At 33.1% G+C, this 25,019-nt stretch overlaps 3 protein-coding genes across 3 annotated transcripts; 2 read left to right on the top strand and 1 right to left on the bottom strand.

Annotated features, from left to right (window-relative positions):
• Positions 1-390: 390 nt before the first annotated feature.
• F5B22DRAFT_651299 (uncharacterized protein) lies at positions 391-1,199 on the top strand (the record flags this gene model as incomplete). Its single annotated transcript, XM_047979443.1, has 3 exons — positions 391-537; positions 601-1,031; positions 1,145-1,199. The coding sequence occupies 3 exons, from the start codon at positions 391-393 to the stop codon at positions 1,197-1,199; spliced, it is 633 nt and encodes a 210-aa protein (XP_047826122.1).
• F5B22DRAFT_626230 (uncharacterized protein) lies at positions 659-2,502 on the bottom strand. Its single transcript, XM_047976233.1, has 2 exons — positions 2,031-2,502; positions 659-1,972 (listed from the first exon to the last, which is right to left on the bottom strand). The coding sequence occupies exons 1-2, from the start codon at positions 2,375-2,377 to the stop codon at positions 1,276-1,278; spliced, it is 1,044 nt and encodes a 347-aa protein (XP_047826121.1). The 5' UTR covers positions 2,378-2,502; the 3' UTR covers positions 659-1,275.
• A 3,503-nt stretch (positions 2,503-6,005) lies between these two features.
• Positions 6,006-13,089, top strand: F5B22DRAFT_626229 (uncharacterized protein). Its single transcript, XM_047976232.1, has 4 exons — positions 6,006-8,642; positions 8,709-9,396; positions 9,608-11,374; positions 11,454-13,089. The coding sequence occupies exons 1-4, from the start codon at positions 6,618-6,620 to the stop codon at positions 12,863-12,865; spliced, it is 5,892 nt and encodes a 1,963-aa protein (XP_047826120.1). The 5' UTR covers positions 6,006-6,617; the 3' UTR covers positions 12,866-13,089.
• Positions 13,090-25,019: the final 11,930 nt, after the last annotated feature.

The raw sequence follows: 25,019 nt of genomic DNA, 5'->3' as shown, positions 1-25,019 counted from the left end.
AAGATAGTCAGTCAAGACATGAAAGTCAGCGATCATGATGATGATTAAGAAAGTGCGGCACCGTGTTTTGAAATAGCGGCTCCGGAGCTACCTATGGCAAGGACAGCTGCAAGGATACCTGGAAGTGCACATTAGCGTGCCCAATCGCTGTTACTAATATTGATATTATCATGTGCAAGAAGTACTATATATGCATGTAGGAATTGAGGATACAATCGAGGCATGCAACAGATCACTGTAACGGAGGCATGGACGTGGTTGTGAACCTGCCCAATCAGCTAATGTACATACCGGTACTTGAGTAGCCAGGGAGGAGCAGGAGAGAGGATAGCCAATCAGATAAAAGTCTTAGTTATATCCAACTTTCCGAGTCACATCTAAACAATAACAATGAGACCGCGTAGCGGATATCGATACTCGCGCATTCACCCTGAACCGCAGTGTCTAGGCCTAAGCTTCCACGAAACAGCCAACTTCCAAATAATATTCCATCATAAGCACAACGTTATGATCATCATGGTTGATCGATTGGAAATCGTCAGTTTACACGTTAAAACCTCTTTAACCTTGGCGGGGCTTTGTTTATTAACAGTAGACTAGCTGTCTCGGAAACCCTCTGACGTTGTCGCCACGCAAGGCATACATCTCATTACTCGACCGAACACCCCAGTTCTCGAAGTAGCTTATCATCAAAGATTTATTGCAGAAATTACTAGATCTCTATCAAAGCTTAAAATCCAAGGATATCTTCGACGGAGTAAATACGGCTCAGCTGCTGATGAATGGCCTGCAAGACACACTCCTCCCGAAATAAGGGAGAAATATTCTGCCAAGATGAAAGCCTGGGAGAAAGCCTTCCATGAAGTGTGTTCCAGTGAAGATGGTATCAGTGACGAAATTAGTGACAGTGCCGAGGAGAATTATGCTACTATCGACAGCGAGGGTGGTGGAGAGACTGGCCAGATAGCACCTAAGACGGCACCCAGAAACAAGTCACCAGAAACAAGCCCATTTCCGACGCCGACGCCACTGTTTGCGCATCTTCCCATTCAGACATCACATGAAGAAACACCGATTTCCACAAATATCGAAAAGGAGTATCCTAGAAAGGCTCACTTTAGCAATACTCGAGAAGCCTATTTAGAAGAGACAAGAGCAAATGGGTCACACGAGGAAAGCCACAAGCAGCCACGGATTGAAGTGATCGTCGAGGAGGAGAAGGAGGATAAGCGACACCCTTCGAAGCGTATTAGAACGGAATAATAATCCAAATGTTTATTTGGTCCCGTTGCCCTCCAATTCGGCCTTTCCTTTCACAAACACACCTAATAGTCGATTTCTCCCGATTGTGCCCTCGAGTTCTGGTTTCACAACATATATCCCTGGGCCTTGGTGATCGACAGTCGTGCCCTCCAGCTCTGATCGCGTCGCTGTAGGATCTAGCTCCGGCTTCAGACCCCAGAACCCCCCAGCTCCGTCGCTTGGATATTCTTGCGCTAGATTAGCGTCATTCGATGGCATAGTATGTATCTGGTGTTTCCTTCGGCGATATCGAGCTAGAAAGAAGTATGCTAAAGCAATAAGCAAGATGATTGCAACAGCACCGACAACTCCGCCAACGATGGCTGCAGTATTTGAGCCTGACTGATGGATGGATGTGTTGGTAGGTCGCGGCTGTGCTGTAGTCGACCCCGTAGTCACAGCGGAGGAATTAATCAAATCACGGCTGCTAGCTGGGTCGCTGCTGATGCTGCTGGTATCATTGTTGTCTGTGTTTTGGCGCACAAGAATGACTGGGGTAGCCTGTGCGAAGATGATCTGATGAAAATTGCGTGAAAGAACGGTCGTTGAGGAAATGTATCCTATATCAGGGTTTTCTCCCCATCCGCCCTGGCCAAAGATCCCCGTTGTCAATGTAGCCGTGCATTTGTAGCTTTTGTCATTGGTGCCTATGTCTGTGCATGTCAAGCCGCTGCGCATTCGTATTAGAACTCAAGGAATCATCAGACTGGGAAAACGTGCCGACACACCTTGGACAGCAAACTGCAGTATCGGATTGGCTTGAGGCCGTGGTCATACCTGATGGGCAGAGCAGTCCGGGAGAGTACGTAAAGATTGGGCTCTCATTGAAATCGCTGTCTGTTGCAAAGCTTGGCAAGCATTGTAAGTGCGCGCCTCCTGTGGAGCTGTCTATTTCTAATGAGGGCATAAATAAAGCAAAACATGTAATGTCATCGCACCCGGCATCCGGAATGGTGATAAATGGCGTTATGCATTCTGTCGGTGGAATGAACACGGTGGTAAGGGGTAGGTTTTGCGTAACGGATGCTATTAAACTATTACTGCGATCTTGTGAAGTTTTCCTATTGGACGACATATTTGGTTAATCAAGCCTGTATAAGTGGCTACCGGTATGAGATATGAAGCGAAAGAGAAAATGAAGAAGCCAGAACTATCTGCGACGAAGTAAAAGTGTGTTTGAAGGATTTCGGAACGGCTCCTTTTGCAACCGTTGTAGTGGCTGATGAGGCTGTGTCTAGATAAAGTGGTCTCAAGGTTTCCCTTATATGGCCAATGAGAACAAGAATTTTAGCTACCTAGAGTTTTAGGTTATATTGCAAATCCGAGATGAGACCAATAAGCGCAAGTGCATCGGCCGTGACGATTTTCGTAGGATTCGCCGTGACCTTACAATACGACCTACCCCTTGACACCACCAACTCGAGATATCGTCTCTCAAACATACAGTTCACGTCTAGCAGATCAAAATAGGTGATGATCGCTAGGTATCAGTGATCTTTGAAACCATTAATGGTAAATAAAATAATGGTACCGGAATGCTGGTAGCTATAGGATTGGGTCAAGCATTATAAATGAGGTAGTAGAGATTACTCAGATAATCAGTATCTTCCTGTCCTTTTAAATCTTGGACTACACAGTAGCTCCATAACCCAGCTCAGATTCAATCCTTCGAAACTAGTAGGATTTAGCATCCTGGCGGCCCCAAATTCGCCAAGATGCTGTTGAGGCTAGCAACCTGTGGGCGAAACCTGAAACGCGGGGTAGCTGCCTAGTTATCTAGAGTAAGTAATACGCCCAGAGACGTATTCGGCCAAGGTATTGTTGCTTTTGGTCATAAACAAACCAACCCTGAGTTTCAAGATAAGAAAACACCACGATGGAGTATGAAATATGTAGACCGTGACAAGAAGAATAATTCAAAATGGGACATCGTATGTGCAACACAAACACTGATGCTTTGGAGCACTCTTCGCCGCTGCACACGGTTTACGCTGCGTAGCTGGCTAAGCACCCACCATAGATTCTAGAGACCTGCTGAGGGTGATTTTTATTACGACCCTGCTTCTATTTGATCACTTTCTCAACTCCATTATGAGAATTTCATGCAAGGAGTTATAGGGACGAGTGGTCAACTTATTGTAACATCATTCCAATTGTAAGGCCTCACGTGGATTGAGGATTAACGTGATGTGACAATAACATATCAACCTGGATTACTCGCTGAAACTAAAGCATAGTTGAATGGAAGTGTAAATACACATCTATTGATGAATAAAAAAGAATCACATGGGTAGACGGGGTCGGAAATAGAGATAACTCTTTGGTGAAACCATTAAGATGCTGCTACCCCTACAGCATGTCTTACGTTATAACATGAACTAGCTAATTGTAAATCTGCTACCTGTAAGGAGTGACAATCCTAATGAAATAGGATACGAGCAGCGATCCTCAACATAATGAGACGGTATTACATGAATATCTGAGAGGGGTCGCATTGATCTATGTCCAGCAATTTGCCACTACCGCTTACCCGGTTGCGGGCAAGCAGATCCTTCCTTCGTGCACCGGCTATGTGATCACAAAGATTAACTGGGGTCTGATGTGATGCTATGGAAAAAGCTTACATTTTCTACCACGCAGCATACAGCATATGCGCCACCACAGGCCGCCTGGAAATCGTCCAAACTTGCGGGGTTTTCAGGACCTGAAAGAATCAGTACTTTATCTTCAAATATGCACCCTGTTTACAGTGCTCTTACCAGGACCACAGCTGTTCGGGATACGTTAGCTCAGCTTGAAACAAATGTAGCTAGGAAATACATAGGCGTTATAAGACAACTTACGCTGCATATAAACCTTCTTGAAGCAGCTTGACTCCGCAACACTGTGCATATTTGTTCCCGTATTGGGGGCATGGTACATAGTATCGCTTTTCTATGTGTGATGACAATGCCCATGCAGCTCCAAGGTAAGCGGCAACGACTGGTGCATGAAATTTCATCTTGTTAGTGTATATCAGATGGTTTTAAGTGCCGTGATGAGGTTTCCACTGACTTCAGTTTAGAGAGTGCTGGGGAGGGCGGCCAATATATATACATGTCCGACTTAAGACAGTTACTCTGTTGATTATTATACCCTGAAGCCCAACCCAACCTTCATGGCTATCACTGTCCGACCAAGTATCAGTATTATTGTGAGCAGTTACATACTGGTCTCTACTAGCTCATCAAATAGACTGTTAAGTACTCAGCCGACTATTTGGAACCATCCAGTGAAGATTCATTATTCTTTACGCATAATGAATGATATCATGGCCCCATAGAGGTGGCGTGTCGGACAAGGCATACCAAATCGAAGACAGGATCGAGAAGTCTCACCGGTGCCAGCCACTGGGTCAGCTGGTCAATGAATGTGTTGGATAATTAGGTAACGATGAATTCATTATTTCAGCCAAAGCGAAAAGCGCGGAAAGCCAGGAGGAGCTGTATTACCACAATCCTTCAGATAAAGTTCTTATATCACACAGGATCCTCCAGCTGAAAGGCTATATTTTTCGTGTTACATATACCAAGGTGTGTCCGTTGTCGCGACCTTCGCGCCTCACGCGATTACCTGTGATATCATCTGAGTTACGCTATATGTAATACTAATAGTTTCTATTCACTTTCTAGTGTTGTGTACTGAGACTTTCAGAGACAGGCTTGGTACATAATTGTAATTATTACCCTTGTCTCTCGAATAGATAAGAGAACGTAATGAGCGTGGCCTATCCAACTTGAGATATGGTTGAAAGCGCCTAGAGTGGCACGTAAAGATTGACGTAATGCATGTGGTACAGACTTGTGCATGGACATATGTCACGGAGTACTGGATACGAGGCGGCAGAATCTTATTTCGGACATCGTCTATCAATAAGATAATCTTCATAGCTAGCCTTACATAACTTGGACTTCTAGATCATCTGAATAGACCTCGACTGATCGGCACTGAAAGTGGTATCGGTTGACTTCCACTGACTCTTCACCTCCCTGCGGGCATTCTCAACTACTGTAATTTTCAAGAAACCATCTGCTATGACTCGTCAGGTCTTATTCGTCGTATTTCATTTGTCGCATTTTGCTACGTCTGTCGGCCGCAACTAGCGCCGAAAAGAACCTGATACAACGTATCCTAGGGTCATTGGGTAACGATTGCAGTATGTTGGAGATAGGCTTTCCTGACTGAAAGTTAGCATACCCGTTTGCATTGCAACGGGCAAGCGCATATATGAAAGGTTGGCGCTGCAGCCCGAGACTGGAACTTGGGCTCCTGCATCTCACTTCACTTGTTGAGCTGTTTGCTCACCAGTCGAGCCTTTTTCAGCTACAATGAGAGATTGTCCAGCTGTTTCAGAAAATGAATTTGAGAAGAAAGTAAGTTAGTCTCACCCAAGGCGATCTAGCTACCACGGTTCTTTGTGCACACGGAACAGCATCCCATTTATCAGATGGCCGTCTGCATATTCTATTTGCGCCAATAACGTTTCGGTTCCCCGATAATCTCTATGGTGTTTGATAGGCTCGGATGCTACAGCCGTCATCTTTACCTTCACTGCGTCGAGTTACCCCTTATCTCCGAAGGGGAATGAGGGGTGTATGTGAGGGTTTGGATTGAAGCCGTTGCTGGAGTAATGTATTGCTGGAATCAATTTCATTCACGCTTCCGGATTATGTGTTTGCATAACTGAACCCACATGCACATTCGCATGTGACAAATCATGAGATCAATGCATGGTTTGCTCCAGCCAGCTACATCTTTCCTTTATCATTTTAAGGACGCGCTTGTTGGTCTCACGTTTGGCATGCAGCTAATGCAGTGGTGCGTGGCACCTATCTCCAGCTAGATATACCTCTTGTTGTCTTTGTTTCCTCAGCGACTTTATGTTTGCCACGTTGTCATGCCTCTTTGATCTGGGACTTTCATTTGGAGGACCTGAGCAACTTAGACTACGTCAGACACGCGATACAGACAAGCCCATAAGTTTTGGTTTTTTTTCTCTACCCTTTTTACAGGCAGACCGCCGCTTTATCTTGAAGACCTCCTTCGTTGTCTCGCAGCCTTACGGTTGCCTTGCAGCTCTGTGTAACACTGACCCCGCAGACTTCGCATCTGCGAGCACGCGTCTTTCTGTTGACAACATCTACCTTTTGCTTTGCCTCGATACACCTAACAACAACTTTGGCGGTTAGATTTTTCTTTGCGAGATCAATATTATACGCCAGATTTTGACTTCCTCAATAATACACCCAGACTTTGAATTCTCGAGGCTAAGCAAGATGAGTAACCCCCGCCCCGCAAAGCAACCTTGCTTTCAGTTCAAGAGAAACCGGTGCACTTTTGGCGCTCGCTGCAAGTTCTCTCATGACCTGAGCAGTTCGGCAGCAGGTCAGCATGGGGGTCCGTCAGCTCCATCGCAGATGCGGAGTTCAAGCAGAAAAGACGAAGATGATCTCAGAGAATGGAAACGGCTTCTTCGCCAAGGACGCTTCTCTCCTAACCGCAGTACATGTGATCGCTTCTTCGAGCTAGCTGTCAAGCTCATTGACGGGGATCTAGGTGCCTCTCAGGAAACCATCAAACTTCTTGCCAGTGAGGATGGTCTTGCGTACATTCGCTTGCTTATTGAGAACCACCTTGCCATTGCTACCGCTGGCTATGCAAAACAAGATGTTTGGTTTAAGCTGTTGCAACCCCTTTTTACTATCATCACACACCATCGCGTGGTCGATTCTGCAGTGCTTGAGCAGCAAGTGGCTACTATCTACAACTTTATACAAGGCATTGGTGGCAAGCGAATGAGAATTGTGTTCAATTTTGTCATTGATCTTGTTAAATCAAGTGCTCTCACAAGCATCTCAACCAGCAATACCTCACCTACTTCAAAACCAGTCATTATTGAGACTTGTCTAGCAGTTCTCTGCAAGATGGTTGACTGCAATACGAACAATATCATAGATGAGTATTTCAAGGTGGTGTCCGAGGAGATGGAGTCGTCATTGAAGGGCTTGGAAGTCACGTCTGACCAGTATTCCATGATGCAGTCGAAGAAATGGATTGGCTATATCCATTCCCGCCTTGGAGTTGGGGATAAGCTGCCATCATTCCAATCCCACACGCCCCAAACCTCTGAATCACGCGCCAAGTTCACTCTACCCAAGGATTTTCCTGGTCGCCTTTGTGCAGCAGGTGCTCGTCATGACAATGACCATGCTAGGATCACAGATATCAGTATCCTTCCCACCAATGATGAAGTTGTCTCGACCAGAGCAGAGTACCTACCGACCAACGACCCTTCGTCGTTTCACCTTCCTGGTATTGTTGGGCGCCTTGATCGAGAGTTTCGACTATTGCGAGAAGACACGGTAGGCCAGTTGCGGGATGCAGTACGTGGCGTGCTAGAGATAATGCGACATCCCAATCAGAAGTTGAAAGGCGATGAGCGACGAAGCTTATTTACGTACATGTATCCAGGCGCGGAGATTGTTGATGCTTCCTTTGACCAATTAAGCGGCCTGGATTTGTCAGTGCGTTTTCCACAACCAAGAGGTGCCACCTATCAGAAACGTCAGGAATGGTGGACACAATCCAAACGACTACAGCCGGGTGCACTTGTATGTGTGATCAGCGGCGATGGCTCAGTTCTGTTCTGCGTTGTCGCCGAAACTACCATCATAACCTCCGACCAGAAATTGAACGGGCGTCGAGTTAATGATACTACGCAAGAGACATCAGATCAGCAAAAGCTTTCCCTAGCAGAAGATAACGAGTTTTCATTTGTTCATCTCAACATTGCGGAGCTCAAAGACAATAACATTCAGCAGGCCCTTCGCTGGTACCGGAATGTTGGACCGAATCACCCAAAATATCTTGTTGAGTTCCCTGGTGTGCTACTGGCCGCATTTCAGCACACTCTCGTGGCACTCCAACGTATGTCCAAAGTCCCTCATGTGCCATTTATCGACTTAATTGCACCTGGAAATCAGAAGACAGGGATGGTCGATATTCCACCTCCGCACTACGCCACAAAAGCCGGTTTTTACTTTGACCTTGAATGTTTGGTAACAGACGGCACCAAGCTCAGGCTTTCCCACGACCAGTATCTGAATCATAGAACCCTTATGAAACACTCGACACTAGACGAAACCCAGTCTTTGGCTCTTATTAACAGCCTGCTGCGAGGTCTCGCACTGATCCAAGGGCCTCCTGGGACCGGCAAGAGCTACACTGGCGAAAAGATTATCAAGGTTCTTCTTGCAAACAAGGAACGAGGGGATCTGGGTCCGATACTATGTGTTTGTTATGTAAGCAGCCTCAGACAGGTGATTCCATCATCTTCCTCGCTAGTATCTAACACATCATCATCTTAGACGAACCATGCCCTAGACCAATTGCTTGAACATCTACTAGACGATGGAGTAAAGCAAATCGTTCGGATTGGCTCGCGCTCAAAGTCTGACCGGCTTGAAAAAGTCAATCTCCGAGTTGTGGCTAGGTCCGCCGAACGTACAAAATCAGAGAAGGCCGCCTTGTGGGAAGCGAGGGATGCATTGGTGACGCTCGATTCAAGTGCATCGCGTTCGTTGCTACAACTTGAACACTGTCTTGGCCAACAAGCCCTTCAAGAATATCTGGCGGAGCATCACCCTTCACACCATGAAGCCTTATTTGGAAAATTGGTGGATGAAGAGGGATTTCAGGAAGTTCAGCGCAATTCTCATAAACGCGTTGACAAGTGGCTACGCCATGGCAAAGCCGTTAAGGAGACCCGTGTTGGGCGCCAAGTTGAACAATTGTTCGCAGCAGACCTTTGGACCATGACTCATACAGAACGCCAGAACTTGTATCACTACTGGCAAAGGCAGATCCGAAACCAGATCATTCGAAGTGTTGTCTTCGAGCACCGAGATTATGTAAAAACAAAGGAAAAACGCGACCACATCTATCAAGAGGTTGATCTACGATGCTTATCATCAGCAAATGTGGTCGGAGTTACAACCACTGGCCTGGCCAGAAATCTGAATCTCCTCCGAAGGTTAAGATGTAAAGTACTGCTGTGTAAGTACACATCCATATCTTCCTTTTGATACCTTGACCCCTGAGATGCCTGCTTGTCATTCTAGCCCGTTAGTTACCGATTTCGGGAATGGCAATCATCAGACTATCCTATGCCCTACTTCCTATACTGAGCACATTAGCTACTTGGTCCATTATAATGAATAATTCGTGACTTAGGAGGCGGATGGAATACACTAACATCTATCATTAGGCGAAGAGGCTGGTGAGGTGCTAGAAGCGCATAATCTCACCGCGTTACTTCCATCAATCGAACACTGCATCCTTATTGGCGATCAGCTACAGCTCCGGCCACAGATTCAGAACTATGACCTGAGCTCGGCAAATCCTCGTGGTGTCCAATATTCATTGGATGTATCGTTATTTGAGCGCTTAGTAAGTCCGTCACGAGATGAAGAGCAACAGCTCCCTCGTGATACTCTCCAGACTCAGCGCCGTATGCACCCTAGCATATCCAACCTTGTTCGACACACCCTATATCCGGCATTAGTGGATGGTGAGGCGGTTTCTAAATATCCCGAGATCATAGGTATGAAGAAACGTCTATTCTGGCTTCATCATACAGTTCTAGAAGATCGAGCCCAGAATCAAGATCCTACCTCTACATCACATACGAACTCTTTCGAAATCGAGATGACTGTAGCCCTTGTTCAGCATCTCGTTCGGCAAGGCACCTATGCCCCGGATGAAATTGCTGTTATTACTCCTTACCTCGGACAGCTTCATCGCCTTCGACGAGTAATGCAAAATTTACTACAGATATCTTTTGGTGAGAGGGATCTTGAAGACCTAGCGGCGCTGGATGCAAGCAAGGTTGAAGAAGATGAGGGTTCTCCTGTTCTTCCGCCCAGTACAAGCACTCGGACAACGCTACTGAAAAGCATTCGTCTTGCGACTGTTGACAACTTCCAGGGTGAGGAAGCAAAGGTTGTTGTTATCTCCCTCGTCCGAAGCAATCCAGAGCGACGCTGCGGATTCTTGAGTACTAGCAATCGCATCAACGTGCTCCTCTCGCGGGCCAAGCACGGGATGTATCTAATAGGCAATGCGGATACTTACGAACGTGTCTCTATGTGGTCACAAGTTATCTCGATGCTCCGAAATGAGAACAATATCGGACCTGCTTTGCAACTTCAGTGTCCTCGACACCCTGACCAGCTCATTGAAGCCTCAACGCCCGATCACTTTCTTCAATTTGCTCCTGAGGGAGGTTGTTGTCGGCAGTGCGACCGAAGACTGGCTTGTGGGCATGCCTGCATTAATCGATGCCACTCTCAGGTTCTTCACAATGCTGTTAAATGTCTGGAGCCATGCCCACGGCCAAAGCAAGGCTGTGATCACCCCTGTAAACTGTATTGTGGAGATACCTGCGAGCCTAAGTGCAGAGAAATAATCGAGAACCCCAGCACCTCCCTACCTTGTGGGCACCAGGTGACGAGAGCTTACTGCTGGCAAGTTCAAGAGCCATCCTCTATCATTTGTCGAATGCAAGTTACCAAGACTGTGCCTGGCTGTAACCATACGGTCAGCGTCTTCTGTCATACCGACGTGACCTCAGCAAGCTACAGATGTACAAGCCTCTGCGGCGACCCCCAACCTTGTGGACATTCTTGTCGTAGTCAGTGTCATCGTTGTAAGGATAGAAAAGATGGGAGCATAGCGGGTGAACACCACGAGACCTGTCGACAACCTTGCAATCGCGCGTACACCGCTTGCTCTCACGCCTGTTTGAAGGCTTGCCATGGTGAGAACAAGTGTCCGCCATGCCCCAGGCCCTGCGAAGTGCGCTGCAGTCACTCAAAATGTGGTAAACAGTGCCAAGAGCCTTGTGTGCCCTGTGCCGAGAAAGACTGCTCATCATCTTGCCCACATCAGAAATGCACGATGCCATGTGCGGCGCCTTGTGATTGGATTCCCTGCTCTAAAAGATGTGAGCAAATTCTCACTTGTGGCCATCAATGTAAGTCGACTGCAAACCTAAACACCATATGCTTGTGATATGGAGATCCCTATGCTACCAATGACTAACCTCTCCCAAGGCCCCTCACTCTGCGGCGAATCATGCCCTAATACGAAGTATTGTCAAGTCTGTGGCACAGATGACATTAAGTCTAGCGTTGTTGACTTCATCATGGGCACACAGTATCACCAGGTTGACCTCGACGAAGACCCATGTATCTTCCCCGACTGTGGTCACTTTTTCACTATGACCAATATGGATGGCATAATGGACCTGAAGGCTCATTATGAGATGTCTCCTGATCTTGACTCATGCCCCATCGCGCTGTGTACTAGTTCTGCACCGTTCTCGATGGACGAAGTGAAAACATGCCCTTCTTGCCGAGGCTCCTTACGCAATATCGCCCGATATGGCAAAATCATTCGTCGTGCCATGCTCGATGAAGCAACAAAGAAATTCATTACTTGGTCAAACAGTGGCTTCTTGCAGTTAGCTGACCAGCTCGTGGATGTGCAAATGGCACTCGCAGAAACCCCAGCGCCTACAGTACAACGACATCAAGGTCCTCCAACCAAGCTGGTCATCTCCAAAGGGCGTCTTCAGCAATTGGAACTTGTGAATAGTTGGGTCGGCCATTCCAGATACAAAGACGCGGTACGGTTATGGACTCATATCAGCGGATTCATCCGCCAAGTCCGTAGAGAAGAACAACCTCTACAGCGCGTTGCAAATCATGTCCAGCACGCTATAAAACAACGACGAACCACCAGTGCCTTCACCTTTGATGAGTCTGCGCTTCAGGTAAAAGGAGTGCTGCAGGCTATAGGGTTGCTACTGAAATGCGAAATCGCCGTCTTCACCGACTTCATGACGGTTCGCCTACCACTCATTCCCCTCCGGCCAGAGATCAACCTGAATCTATCACAACAACTGAAAGAATGCGAGAATTTGATTGGCATGGCTAAGTTAGCCCATTACCCTCGCGAACAGGTCGAAGGTCACATTTACTTCGCCAAGTTCTGCGCGTTTGCACGCACCCTTGCACCCGAGCCCCCCGAGCCGGCAGGGGACTCAGCCTCGGACGGCACTACCTCCGACATTCGCGAGCAGTTGAAATCACAAGCTACGACTCACATTACTACGGCAAAGGAACTTCTAAACAAGTATCCTTCCACTCATGTGCTCGAACCCGATGTAGAAGGGGCCGAGAAGATGCTGCGTGATGCGGTCTTTTACACAAAGGTGTCGGCGGAGGAGATGCGAGCCGTCTACAAAGCCATGTCCAGGGAATTTTCAGGAACGGGACATTGGTATAACTGTGTCAACGGGCACCCATTCACGATTGGTGAGTGCGGTATGCCTATGGAGCAGGCTCGATGTCCTGAGTGCGGGTCTCCTGTCGGAGGCGCAAATCATCAGTCTGTGGAGGGCGTTCAACGTGCGAATGAGATTGATGAGCTAGCTCGTGGTATGAATCGGGTGAATATCTGAGGTGAAGCGCTGTCCGTTAACGCTATTTCGCTTTGAGCCATCTCGATATTGAGTTTCTCCATAAGGAACCTGTCACAGTACTGCCCAGCTATGGTTTCATGTATTTGTTCTATTATTGCACAAAGAGGGAAGTTCTAATTTTCGCCCCTTATTCCCTTTCCTAGCGTTATATACAATATTCCTTAATCCATACTATATATTAGAAATTAAGCTTCTTTAATTCCATAATAATACTCCCCTCTTTTAAATATAATTAACCTTAATTATATAAATTTAAATCTATTTATAATATAGTTATATAATATATATATTATATTATTTATTTTAAACTATATTCCTTTTTAAGGTAGTATAATAATATCCTATAACCTTATAGTAGAATTTTTTACTATAATAATTAATTATTTACCTTATATATTTCTTTATTTTTCCTTCTTCCTTTTTTATATTTATTTTATTACCTTTTTATAATTATAACGTTTAACTTTATTTTTAATTTTTTAAAAAAGGTTTTTTTTTAAATATCTTATTTATACCTTTTCTTATTTTTATTTATTTATTATTATTATTATTATATTAATATATATATTTATTTTTATAGGTAAAAAGTTTTATTTTTATTACTTTTAAATTAACTTTTATATATATTATAAAAAGGGTAATATTATTTAAAAAAATAATATTATTTTACTTTATATATATATTTAAAGGTAATATTTCTTTAACCTATTATATTTAATATAATAAATATTATAATTTATATAAATTAATATATTAATTATATTTTATTAATATTTTATCCCTATTTTATAATTTCCTTTATTATTTTTAATTTTTAATTAATGCATCTCCCACTTGACCTGGCCACCCAATTGAGCTGGCCACCCCCTTAACCTATATAAAAGTCCAATGTTTTAATTTGGAATAACTTAACTAATATTAGTCCTATAATTTAATAATTAGTACCATTAGATCCGTTATTTAATAAGGAATCTAGCGGTATTTTTTACTATTTTTTATAAAATTTATTGGGCGAGATATTAAGCAATACGCTAAAAGGCTGCTAGGTAAGGATTATTTTAGCGCTTACTTTAGCGTATTGCTTAATAACTCCACGAATATAAGTCGTATAAATTAATGGAGAGTACCGTTGGATAGCCCTTCTTATTACGAATCTAATGGTATATTTTATCATTTTATACGACCAATATCCGTAAAGTTATTCAATTATTACGTGATTAGCGCACCGACGTTTTTTATATGGGCTGGTGGGGTGGCTAGGTTAATTGGGTGGCCAGGTTAAGTGGGAGATGTATTATATTTTTTAAATAAATAATGTGACGAACGTATCAGACATATACTGTACCGGAACACTGTGCACACTATAGAAGGATACTATAAAGATATGCAAAATACGTGCCAATAAGGTCATATAACCCACAATAGCTATTGGTACACATATATCTCTATATACGCTTATATTTTAGTTTTATCTTTCCTTCCTTTTTTCCTTAGCTTAAAATCTTTATTTATAGCATTAATATAGCTATACCTTAAACCCCTAATTATAATACTATTCTAAGCTCCTCCTTCTCGTTAATAAATGCTATATAAATACGTTACCTATATCTAATCGTTATTATCTGCGATTTATAAATTAAACCTTTCCCCCCTCCATTATTACATCCTATACCTAACGATAAACGAATACAACCTTATAATAAACCCAATTAATAAAATCAGACCCTATACCTCCTAAAACTAAAAAGACCCTAATCAAAATAAATAACCTAAAATAATCCTAATAATTATTATTATATATAGCACTTAACATTCCTATAGCTAATAAACAATCGACCTAAAACCCTATCCTTTCTATTAAGGAAGAAGAAATTAATATTAAATTTAAAAATAACTTTTAAAACTTCTTAAACCCTAAACCGGAAAATATAACGCTTCTACTATTAAACCTTAGTTTAAATAAAGGACTAATAAAACTACCCTAACCAGCAAATAAAATAAGCGCTGCCGATTAAGCTACCCTAATCCAATAATTATAAGAATAAATTACCGCCTTCTAAGCCTAAATGGAAAAAGGTAGCCTAACCCTAACGCTATAAAAAAGTATAGTTAAAAGTGCCTTCGGTAAAGTTAACTTTAAGCTAATTAATATAGCTATATAAACTATCTTTAAAACAATTAGCCCTATAGGTAACCTTATTAACCTAAACTTAAAATATATAAAAAAGGTTAAAACTTATAAAACTAATCCGGGCACCTTTTTTAAAAATAAAAACTTATTTAACAATTAGTTAAAAAAGCTAACTAATAAACTTAAAAAAGACGTAATAATATACTATATTAAAAAAAGCTAAATATATTATATTATATCCTTCTTAAAGGAAAATATTAAAAAAGTAATTAAAATTTACTTCTATTTTATTATTTAACTATATAATAATTTAGCTAAAATAGTATAAACGTTAAAAATAGCTTATTATAACCTAAATTAAGCTGCTTAAGTATAAAATGCTTTAAATAAGTTTTACTTTAAACTAAGTTTTAACATTTATTAATTTATTTCTTAATTTAATAACCTAGCATTAAAGTTAAAGTTACTTAAATTTAAATGGTTTTAATTCTTATAAAAATATATTAGCCTTAACCTTGGAACTAAGGTATTTAAAGCTAATACTAATCCATTAATACTATATAAATACTTTTATAATAAAGTAGCAAAGGTAATATATAACTATAATTACCACTATAATTGCTAAAAGAAAAGATAAGCTACTAGCTCCGCTAACCATAACTTTAATAATAAAAAAAATATAAATAAAGGGAATACTACAATAAAGCTTAAAGGGATAAAGCTTTTAAAGGAAAAGAAAAAGACCTATTAAAAAAATAATACCTATTTTAACTATAGTAAAATAAAACATTACATTATAAATTACCCTAAAAAAAATAAAAATATAATTTAAATATAAAATAAAAAAAGTAAAAAAAAGCCTACTAATTCCTCTTTTATTAAATCTAAATTAAAAAATTAACTAAACTATTAAAAAACTCCTTAACAATTTATAAACTATCCTTAACCTATATAAAAAATAATTAAAATACTATTTAATTTATATACCCCATTTAAATATAAATAAATAATTTTAAAATAAAAGCTACTATATTATATAACATTAAAGCTTAAATGCATTTAATAATTAGCTATAAATTAGCTTACCACGTTAACTATTAACTAAAGGTTAAGTTAACCACTTTAAAATAACTATAACAATTAAATAATTATTAAGGATAATTTATTAATATAGTTAATTAATACCTTATTATTACTTTAAAAGTAAACGGATAAAGGTTTAAGGATTAAACCTTTTAAATTATTAATATTAAATATAATATTATAATTAATTTAAAATAATTAGCTAAAAATAAGGTTATTTTAAACTATACCTATTAAATATTATATTAATTAAAAGATTTATTTCCCCTTATCCTATTTTCACCTACAATTAAGATTATATAGAAATTTCCTAATAATTAATAAATTAACCCTGTTATCCAATAGAACACTAACCGGAAAAATGCTGCTTTAAAAAAGAAATATACTATTTTAAAGCAGCTAGCTATATACCTCCAAAAAAACATCCAACCGGAAAGCCTAAAGATAAAGCAATCTTAAAATAAAAGGATTATTTAATAACTTATTAAAAAGACTAAATTAAACCTTAAATAAAAATAATAAAAAAAAAGGGTACTTTTAAAGGAGTTAATACCTATTAAATTTATTAAAGCGGCCTTAAAGGTAGCCGTAATAATATTAAAAAAAACTTAAAAAACTTTTAATAATAAGTATATTTCCTTTCTATAAAACAAAAACCCTAAATATATTAAGCTAATTTATTATTTAATCCTTAAAGAACTAGCCTATTTAAAAGGATTATTCTTAAAAGTAAAAGCTAATAAATTACTTTTATTATAATTAAAATATAATATAGTCCTTAAAACTATTATTAATAACCCCTTAAATAGCCCCCCTTAATATTAAACTCCGATTTAATACCTATTATTAAAAAAAGAAGTAATAAATAAACTATTAATTTATAGCTTTATTAAACCTTATATAAAAATAAATACTTTCCTTATCCTTTTTACCTTTAAATTAAATTTAATTAAAAGATAGTTTTATATAAATTACTTATAAAAAAATAAATACTTAAAAGATTATATTATTTTAACGTTAGATTTAAATAATATTATATATAATAGTTAAAAGGTTAAACATTATATTAAGTTAAATATTATTAAAGCTTTTTATAAATAAAGGATAACCTTAAAATCCTAACATTTAATAGCTTTTTAGACTTAATAAAAAATGTTCCAATAGTTAATCCTACCCTTTAAACTAAAGATTGGGCCCACTTAATAGTAAAACTTCATCAATTCCTAACTATATAAACTATTTAACCTTTTTATTAACACTTATATTAATAATATCTTAATATTTATAAATAATAAAAAAGAATATTAGGAATAATATAAAAAAGTAATATATTACTTTTATAACGTTAAGCTTTAAGGAAATATAAAAAAATCTTACTTTAATGTAACCTTTATAAATTATTTAAATATAATCCTAAAGGCTAAATAAAATATCTAAATAAACCTTAAAAAAATAAATACTATTATAAATTAAAAATTTAAAAACTTAATTAATACTTAAATTATCCGTTTGTTCTTTAAGCTATATAACTTTATCCGGATATTTATATACTATATTAATAATATAGCTAAACCTTTAAACTATTTACTTAAAAAGGGTACATTATTTAAAATGGGTAATAAATAATAAAAAGCCTTTAAATTAATAAAGAAGTTAACTTATAAAGTATTAATATTAACCTTCTTTTAGTTTAATTAACCTATTAGAATTAAAACTAACGCTTTCCGGAATATTATTAATAAAGCTATTTAATAATAATAAAAAGATAGCACTTAAAAGCTTATAAAATATTTCTTAAAAATTATATTACCAATTAAGTAAGCTTATTTTATATAAAATAAAGAACTATTAATTATAGTTTAAATTATAAAGTATAATTATTTAAAGCTATTAAATATAAAGTTCTTTATAGTAATTAATTATTAAGCCCTATTATATTTTACCATTAAAAGAGTCCTTTTTATAAAATAAGTAAAATAGGTAAACTTTTTATTTAACTTTAATATTACCTTTTAGTATTAGTTTAATTAAGAAAATATAATAGTAAATATGCTATTTTGTAAGATAATCGATCTATTAACCATTAAAGCTTACGAGGTTAAAGAATGTAATATAGCCTTAATCCTACCTAAAGCTTTAGGAGGGCCAGTAGCTATTATAGAAGAGGAGGTAATAGTACTATATAGTTTTAACCTGGTGGATTTAATCCAGCGAAAAAACGAAAAATAAGGTTTAGGATGTAAAAACTATTAGTTAATTATTTTAAAGCAGACCTTTAATTTAAAGGTTTATTTCCAAATAGCTTTAATTAAGGAAGCCTATTATTTAATAATTACTGCTTACCCTAAATAAAATAAATATATTAAAATAATTAAATAGGATTATTATTAACCCTTATTAAAACGAAATATTTAAATATATATTTATAATTATTATAATTATTAATGGAATAAGATCCTTTAAGATAAAATATTTAGATTATTATACCTATTATTAATTTTTATAATTATTTAATATTATATTATAGTTAATAGGAAGGATATGCCTTAAATAAGTATAGCTATAACTATATATAGGTATTTATTAATAAATTTAACCGCCTATTAATTATAATACCTAATAAAAAAAACAATATAATGGAAAATATAATATATTAATACTATAAGTATACTTATTATTTTTTAGGTTTTTTAAAGGTATAAATTTTAAATAACGTAGGACCCTTTATTTTATACTTTTTAATAAAGATTAATAAGTTAACCTGTACTAAATACCAATATAGAAGTACCCTTTACCCTTAAATGCAAGGAGCTATAGAATTTATAAATCAAAAGCTAAACCAATGGTTACACTTTTATATTAATAAATATTAAAATAATTGGAGCTCCTATTTACCTATATTAAATTTCGCACATAATACCTTTTAATATTTAACTATTAATATAGCACTATTAAAGGTCCTAATAGGAATTAATATAAAAAACCCTCTATTACTACCCTTATTAAATACTATTAAAAAAACAATACCTAAAAAGCTAGCCTAATAATTGTTACAATAAACCTATAAAGTATAAAAAGCAATTTACAAAGCAATAAAGGCTATATAAAAGAGGTAAGAAATATAGGTAAATAAGAAGCAATGCCTAATAGACTTCCGCATAAAAGATAAGGTCTTCTTAAAAAAGAAAGGCTTTACAATTAATAGCCCAACTATTAAATTAAACTCCTAATAAGTTAAACCCTTTAAAATATTTAAAAAAAAGGAAATATAGCTATATATTAAACCTCCTAAAGTTAATAAAAATAACTAACCTTTTTTATATAAATTAATTACGTAAAGTAAATAAAAACCCATTACCCTAATAAACCTAACCACTATTAAAACTTAAAAATATTAAAGGAGGACCAGAATAAAAAGTTAAACAGCTATTTAAGTTACAAATAATAAAGCGTAATAAAATGTTATAATATTAAATTGCTTAAAAAGGTTACAACCTTAATAATATTTAATATCCAGTAAAGAATTTTAAAAACTTACTAATTAAAATATAAAAGTTTTATAAAAAATAGCTTAATATATTAAAACTACTTAAACAGCTAAGTAAATAAATAAAAGCTACAATAGCTAATAAATTTGCTACCAACTACCCTAATAATAATATTACTATACGAAATAATAGCATAACTAAAACTAAATACTATAAATAATTCCTTAACCTATTTTACGCCTATATCTTAGTTTTAATAGGGAGAAGTATAATAAACGTATTAAATATATACTATACTGGAACACTATATATATTATAAAAGGATATTATAAAGATATATAAAATATATACTAATAAGGTTACATGACCTATAACAGCTATTAGTACGTATATATTTCTATATACGCTTATATTTTAATTTCATCTTTCCTTCCTTTCTTCCTTAGCTTAAAATCTTCATCCATAGCATTAATACAGCTATACTTTAAACCCCCAATCGTAACAAATAATACTTTTAATAATTAAAAATATTTATAATTTAAACTTACTTTTATTTTAATATAATATATCTCCCACTTAACTTGGTTACCCAATTAAGCTGGCTACCCCCTTAACCTATATAAAAATCCAATGTTTTAATTTATAATAACTTAACCAATATTGGGCCCATAATAAAATAATTAATACTATTAAATTTGTTATTTAAAAGGAAATTTAATGATATTTTTTACTATTTTTTATAAAATTTATTAAGTAAGATATTAAGCAATATATTAAAAGGGTATTAGGTAAGGATTATTTTAACGCTTACTTTAGCATATTGCTTAATAATTCTATAAATATAAGTTGTATAAATTAATAAATGGTACCGTTAAATAGCTCTTCTTATTATAAATCTAATAGTATATTTTATTATTCTATACGATTAATATTTATAAAGTTATTAAATTATCACGTGATTAACGCACCGACGTTTTTTATATGGGCTAGGGGGGTAGCTAGGTCAATTGGGTGGCTAGGTCAATTGGGTGGCTAGGTCAATTGGGAGATGCGTTATTAATTTTTAATATATTATTAATATTATTATTATTATTATTAATTTAATTATATTTTATTAATATATATATTTATTAATATTATATTATAAAATTATTATTTTAATTATTAATTTTACCTTTATATTTAAAAATATAAAAAAAGAAGTTTATAAAATATATATATTTATAAATATTAAAAAGATAAAAACGGTATATATTACTTTTATATAATTATTTCTTTAATATTTATTAATATTTTTTTTATTTTTTAAAAGGACTATATTATTTATAACGTTTATTTTAATTATTATTATTAATTTACCCTTACTTTATAATTATATTTTTACTTTAATAATAAAGAAAAAGTTTATATTTAAAAGAACTTTTAATTGTTTTATTTTTAACTTAAAAATATAATTATTATAATTTAACATTTTATTAAAGAGAATTTTTATAATTCTCTTTTAATAAATCTTTATCTTTATTTTCTTATTTTTTATTTTTATTATCTTTTTATTATAATAATATTAATATTTTAATTTATAACTTTTTATTATTTAACTTTATAGCTATAAAGCTTAATAATAATAAGGTTATTAAAATTTTTAACTTCTTCCCTTTTACCCTTTAAATAATTTAATTTTAAATTAATATAGCTATAATTAAAAAAAATATAAATTTAATTTAATAATATAAATTTTAATCCTATTAGCCTTTATTATTTTTTTTTAACTTCTTTATATTTATTTAATTTTACTTTAGTTTTTTTTTATTTAATTTAGTTTAATTTAATTTAGTTTTAATTTAAATAATGCTTTAATATTTAACTATTTTATTTTTACTATTTATAACTTTTTAATTTACCTTTATTATAATAATAAATTTTTAAAATAATTCTTCTTTTTTTTATATAAATTTATAATTTCTTTTTATATCCCCTTTTATATATAACTTATATTTTATTATTTATACCCTTAGTTTAATAAATATATAATTTTTAATAATTATTTTACTTAGGGTATTTTTAATTAATATAGTAATTTTAATTTAAAGAGGTTAAAGTAGTAAAATGCTATTAATTTATCCTTATAGCTTTTAAAGTTTATTATTAATTTTTAAATTAATTAATAAGGGGTTAGCTATTTAATTTTATATTTAAGTTTTATACTTTTTTTTCTTTTATTATTTAAAATCTTTTTAAATAATTATTTTATTTTTTTAATTCTATTATTATTTTATAAAATTATCCCCTTTACCCTATTATTATATAATTTATTTAAAGCTAATTATTTTAAAAGGCCTTTTTTTATTAAATATAACGCATCTCCCACTTGACCTGGCCACCCAATTAACCTGGCCACCCCTTTAACCTATATAAAAATCCAATGTTTCAATCTGTAATAACTTAACCAATATTGGGCCTATAATAAAATAATTAATACCATTAGATCCGTTATTTAATAAGGAATCCAGCGGTATTTTTTACTATTTTTTATAAAATTTATTAAGCAAGATATTAAGCAATACGCTAAAAGGGCGCTAGGCAAGGATCATTTTAGCGCTTACTTTAGCGTATTGCTTAATAACTCCGCGAATATAAGTCGTAAGAATTGATAAAGGGTACCGTTAAATAGCTCTCTTTATTACGAATCTAATGGTATATTTTATTATTCTATACGACCAATATTCGTAAAGTTATTAAATTATCACGTGATTAGCGCACCGACGTTTTTTGTATGGGCTAGGGGGGTGGCCAGGTCAATTGGGTGGCCAGGTCAAGTGGGAGATGCGTTATTAATAATATATAAAATATTAAAAATATTTTATATTATTAAAATAGCTATATAATTATAATTTATTAATATATTTTTATTACTTTAAAGGGGCCTATTTATTTATTTTTTAATTTTAATATAAGTTAGTTTATTTTAACATTTTTTATATTAATTTAAACTTTATTTTTTATTATATAATTTAAAACATTTAATTAATATATATTTATATTTTTAATATAATACTTTTAAAATATAATTATTAACGTTTTAGCCTTTTTTATTATTCTTTAAATCCTATTAGTTATATTTAATATAGTTAAAAATTTATTTTATTAAGCTTTTGTTTTAATTTTAATTAGGTCCTCTATTAGTTTAATTCCTATAATAAAGTATTAATTATAATTTATAAAAAAAAAGGTTAGCTTTATAATTTTAAATATTTAATTATTTATTATAAATTTAATTAAAAATAGTTAATTTATTTAATTATTTTAATAATAGCTATAATAAGCTTTTAAATATTATTTTATTATAATATTAATAATCTTTATTTATTTATTAATTTTTAAATAATATATTATTAAAGTATATAGTTATATACTTAATTAATAATTTAATTCCTTTTAAAAGTAAAATATAAATTATAAACCTTTATTTAATATAATTATTTTTAATATATTATATAAGTAATATATTTATTATTATATTTATTATTAAGATAAAGTGTTTTATTTTTATAAGCTTATTTATTATAATTAGGATTAATTTATATTTTATACTATTTTAAATATATAATAGTAAGGGGCTTATTTAATTTATTAATATATTTATTTATAATTTATATAATATTAAAAGGGGTTTAAGTAATTTAACTAATATTATTTTAAAGTTTTTAATTTATTAATATAAGTAATATCCTTTAATAAAAATAGCTACATTTTAAAATATCCTTAATTAAAAGTAAAAATGTTTTAAAAGGTTTTAGCTTTTATATTAGTTTAGATATTTTATTAATATAAAGCTATATATTTTATATATAATTTTTAACCTTATTATTATATTTTTAAAAATATATAAGCATTCCTTTATATAAATATAACCCTATTTTATTATATAATTATTTATAAATACTTTAAATTTTATCCTTATTTTATTAAGGAAATATTAAACTTTTAAGTTTTTTATTATATTAATTAACTTTATTATTAATAAAAAATTTTAATATATTTAATTTATAATAATATTTATTAATTTATTATTATTAAAAGAAAATAGTTATATTAAAATAATATTATTATACCTTTATCCTATTTACTTATTTAATAGGAAAAGAGCTTTATATTAATACATTACCCTTTTATTTATTATATCCTTTTTATTTTTTAATATATAGCTTTACTTTTAAAATAGTATATTTAAAATTATAATATACTTTTTTAATTTATAAATTATTTAAAACTTAAAGTTATTTAAAAATTTTAATTAATAAACTTATCGTTAATTTAATAACTTTATAATAATAAAGTATTAAAGGGTTTTATAATTTATAATAACTTTAATTATATTCTTATAACTTTATAGCTTTAATTACCATTTTTTAAATACCTTTATTATTATTAATAATTCTTTATTATAAATTTTATAATTATATTTAATTAAAAAGTGTTTTATTAAAAAAAAGGTAATTAAATATTATTAACCTACTTTATTAATTTAAAAGAGTATTCCTTTTAATGCTTAATTTAAAGCATTTACTTTTATTACTATTTTTTTTAAAGGATTATAGTAAAATAATATTAATATTATTATAAAGGCTTTTTTTAAGGTTTAAAATACCTTTATTATATTATTATTTAAAAAGGTAATTTATTTACTTTTAAATATAAAGCTTATAAATAATCTTATTATTTATAAAAAGCTTTAAATAAAATACCAGTAATAATTTATAAAACTTATAAATTATTATAATTCCTTTAATATTTTAAATAATTTTTAATTTAAAATTATTTATACTTTATTAAGGTTTATTATAATACCTTTTATAAAGATAATAAAGCTTAAGTACTTTATTTTAATAATATTAAACTTATACTTTATAATATTAATAATTAACCTAGCTTTAATAAGTTTATTTAATATTTTATAAATATATTATTTATATTTTACTTTTAAATTATTATAAATTTAAATATTATTTAAATATATTATAATATATTTATTAAGGATATTAAATAGGATATTATTAATATAATATTAAAATAAGTTTAATATATTTATTATATTAAAGTTAACTATTAAATATTTAAATAAATTAAACTTAATAATAAAAGCAATTTTCCATTTATCCTTAAGAGTAATTTAAAGGTAATTAAAAGCTATTATAATATTTATTTTAATATAAATCTTAATATAATATAATATATTTAACATTTTATAAATTAATAGGATAGGGTATTAATTTTTAACTATTATATTATTTAATTCTTAATAATTTATATATACTTTTATTTCCCCTTTTAATTTTTAAATAAAAAGGATAAGTATTATTATTAATAATATATTAGCTTATATAAACCCCTTTATTAAATAATTGTTTAAATATTTTTAAATTATTAAAAG

The sequence above is a fragment of the Xylaria bambusicola genome (assembly GCF_022495145.1).
Source record: "Xylaria bambusicola strain CBS 139988 unplaced genomic scaffold F5B22scaffold_66, whole genome shotgun sequence".
Classification (NCBI taxonomy): Eukaryota; Fungi; Ascomycota; class Sordariomycetes; order Xylariales; family Xylariaceae; genus Xylaria; species Xylaria bambusicola.
Note: the sequence above shows the minus strand (reverse complement) of the source record. Positions and strands in the feature narration are given on the sequence as shown.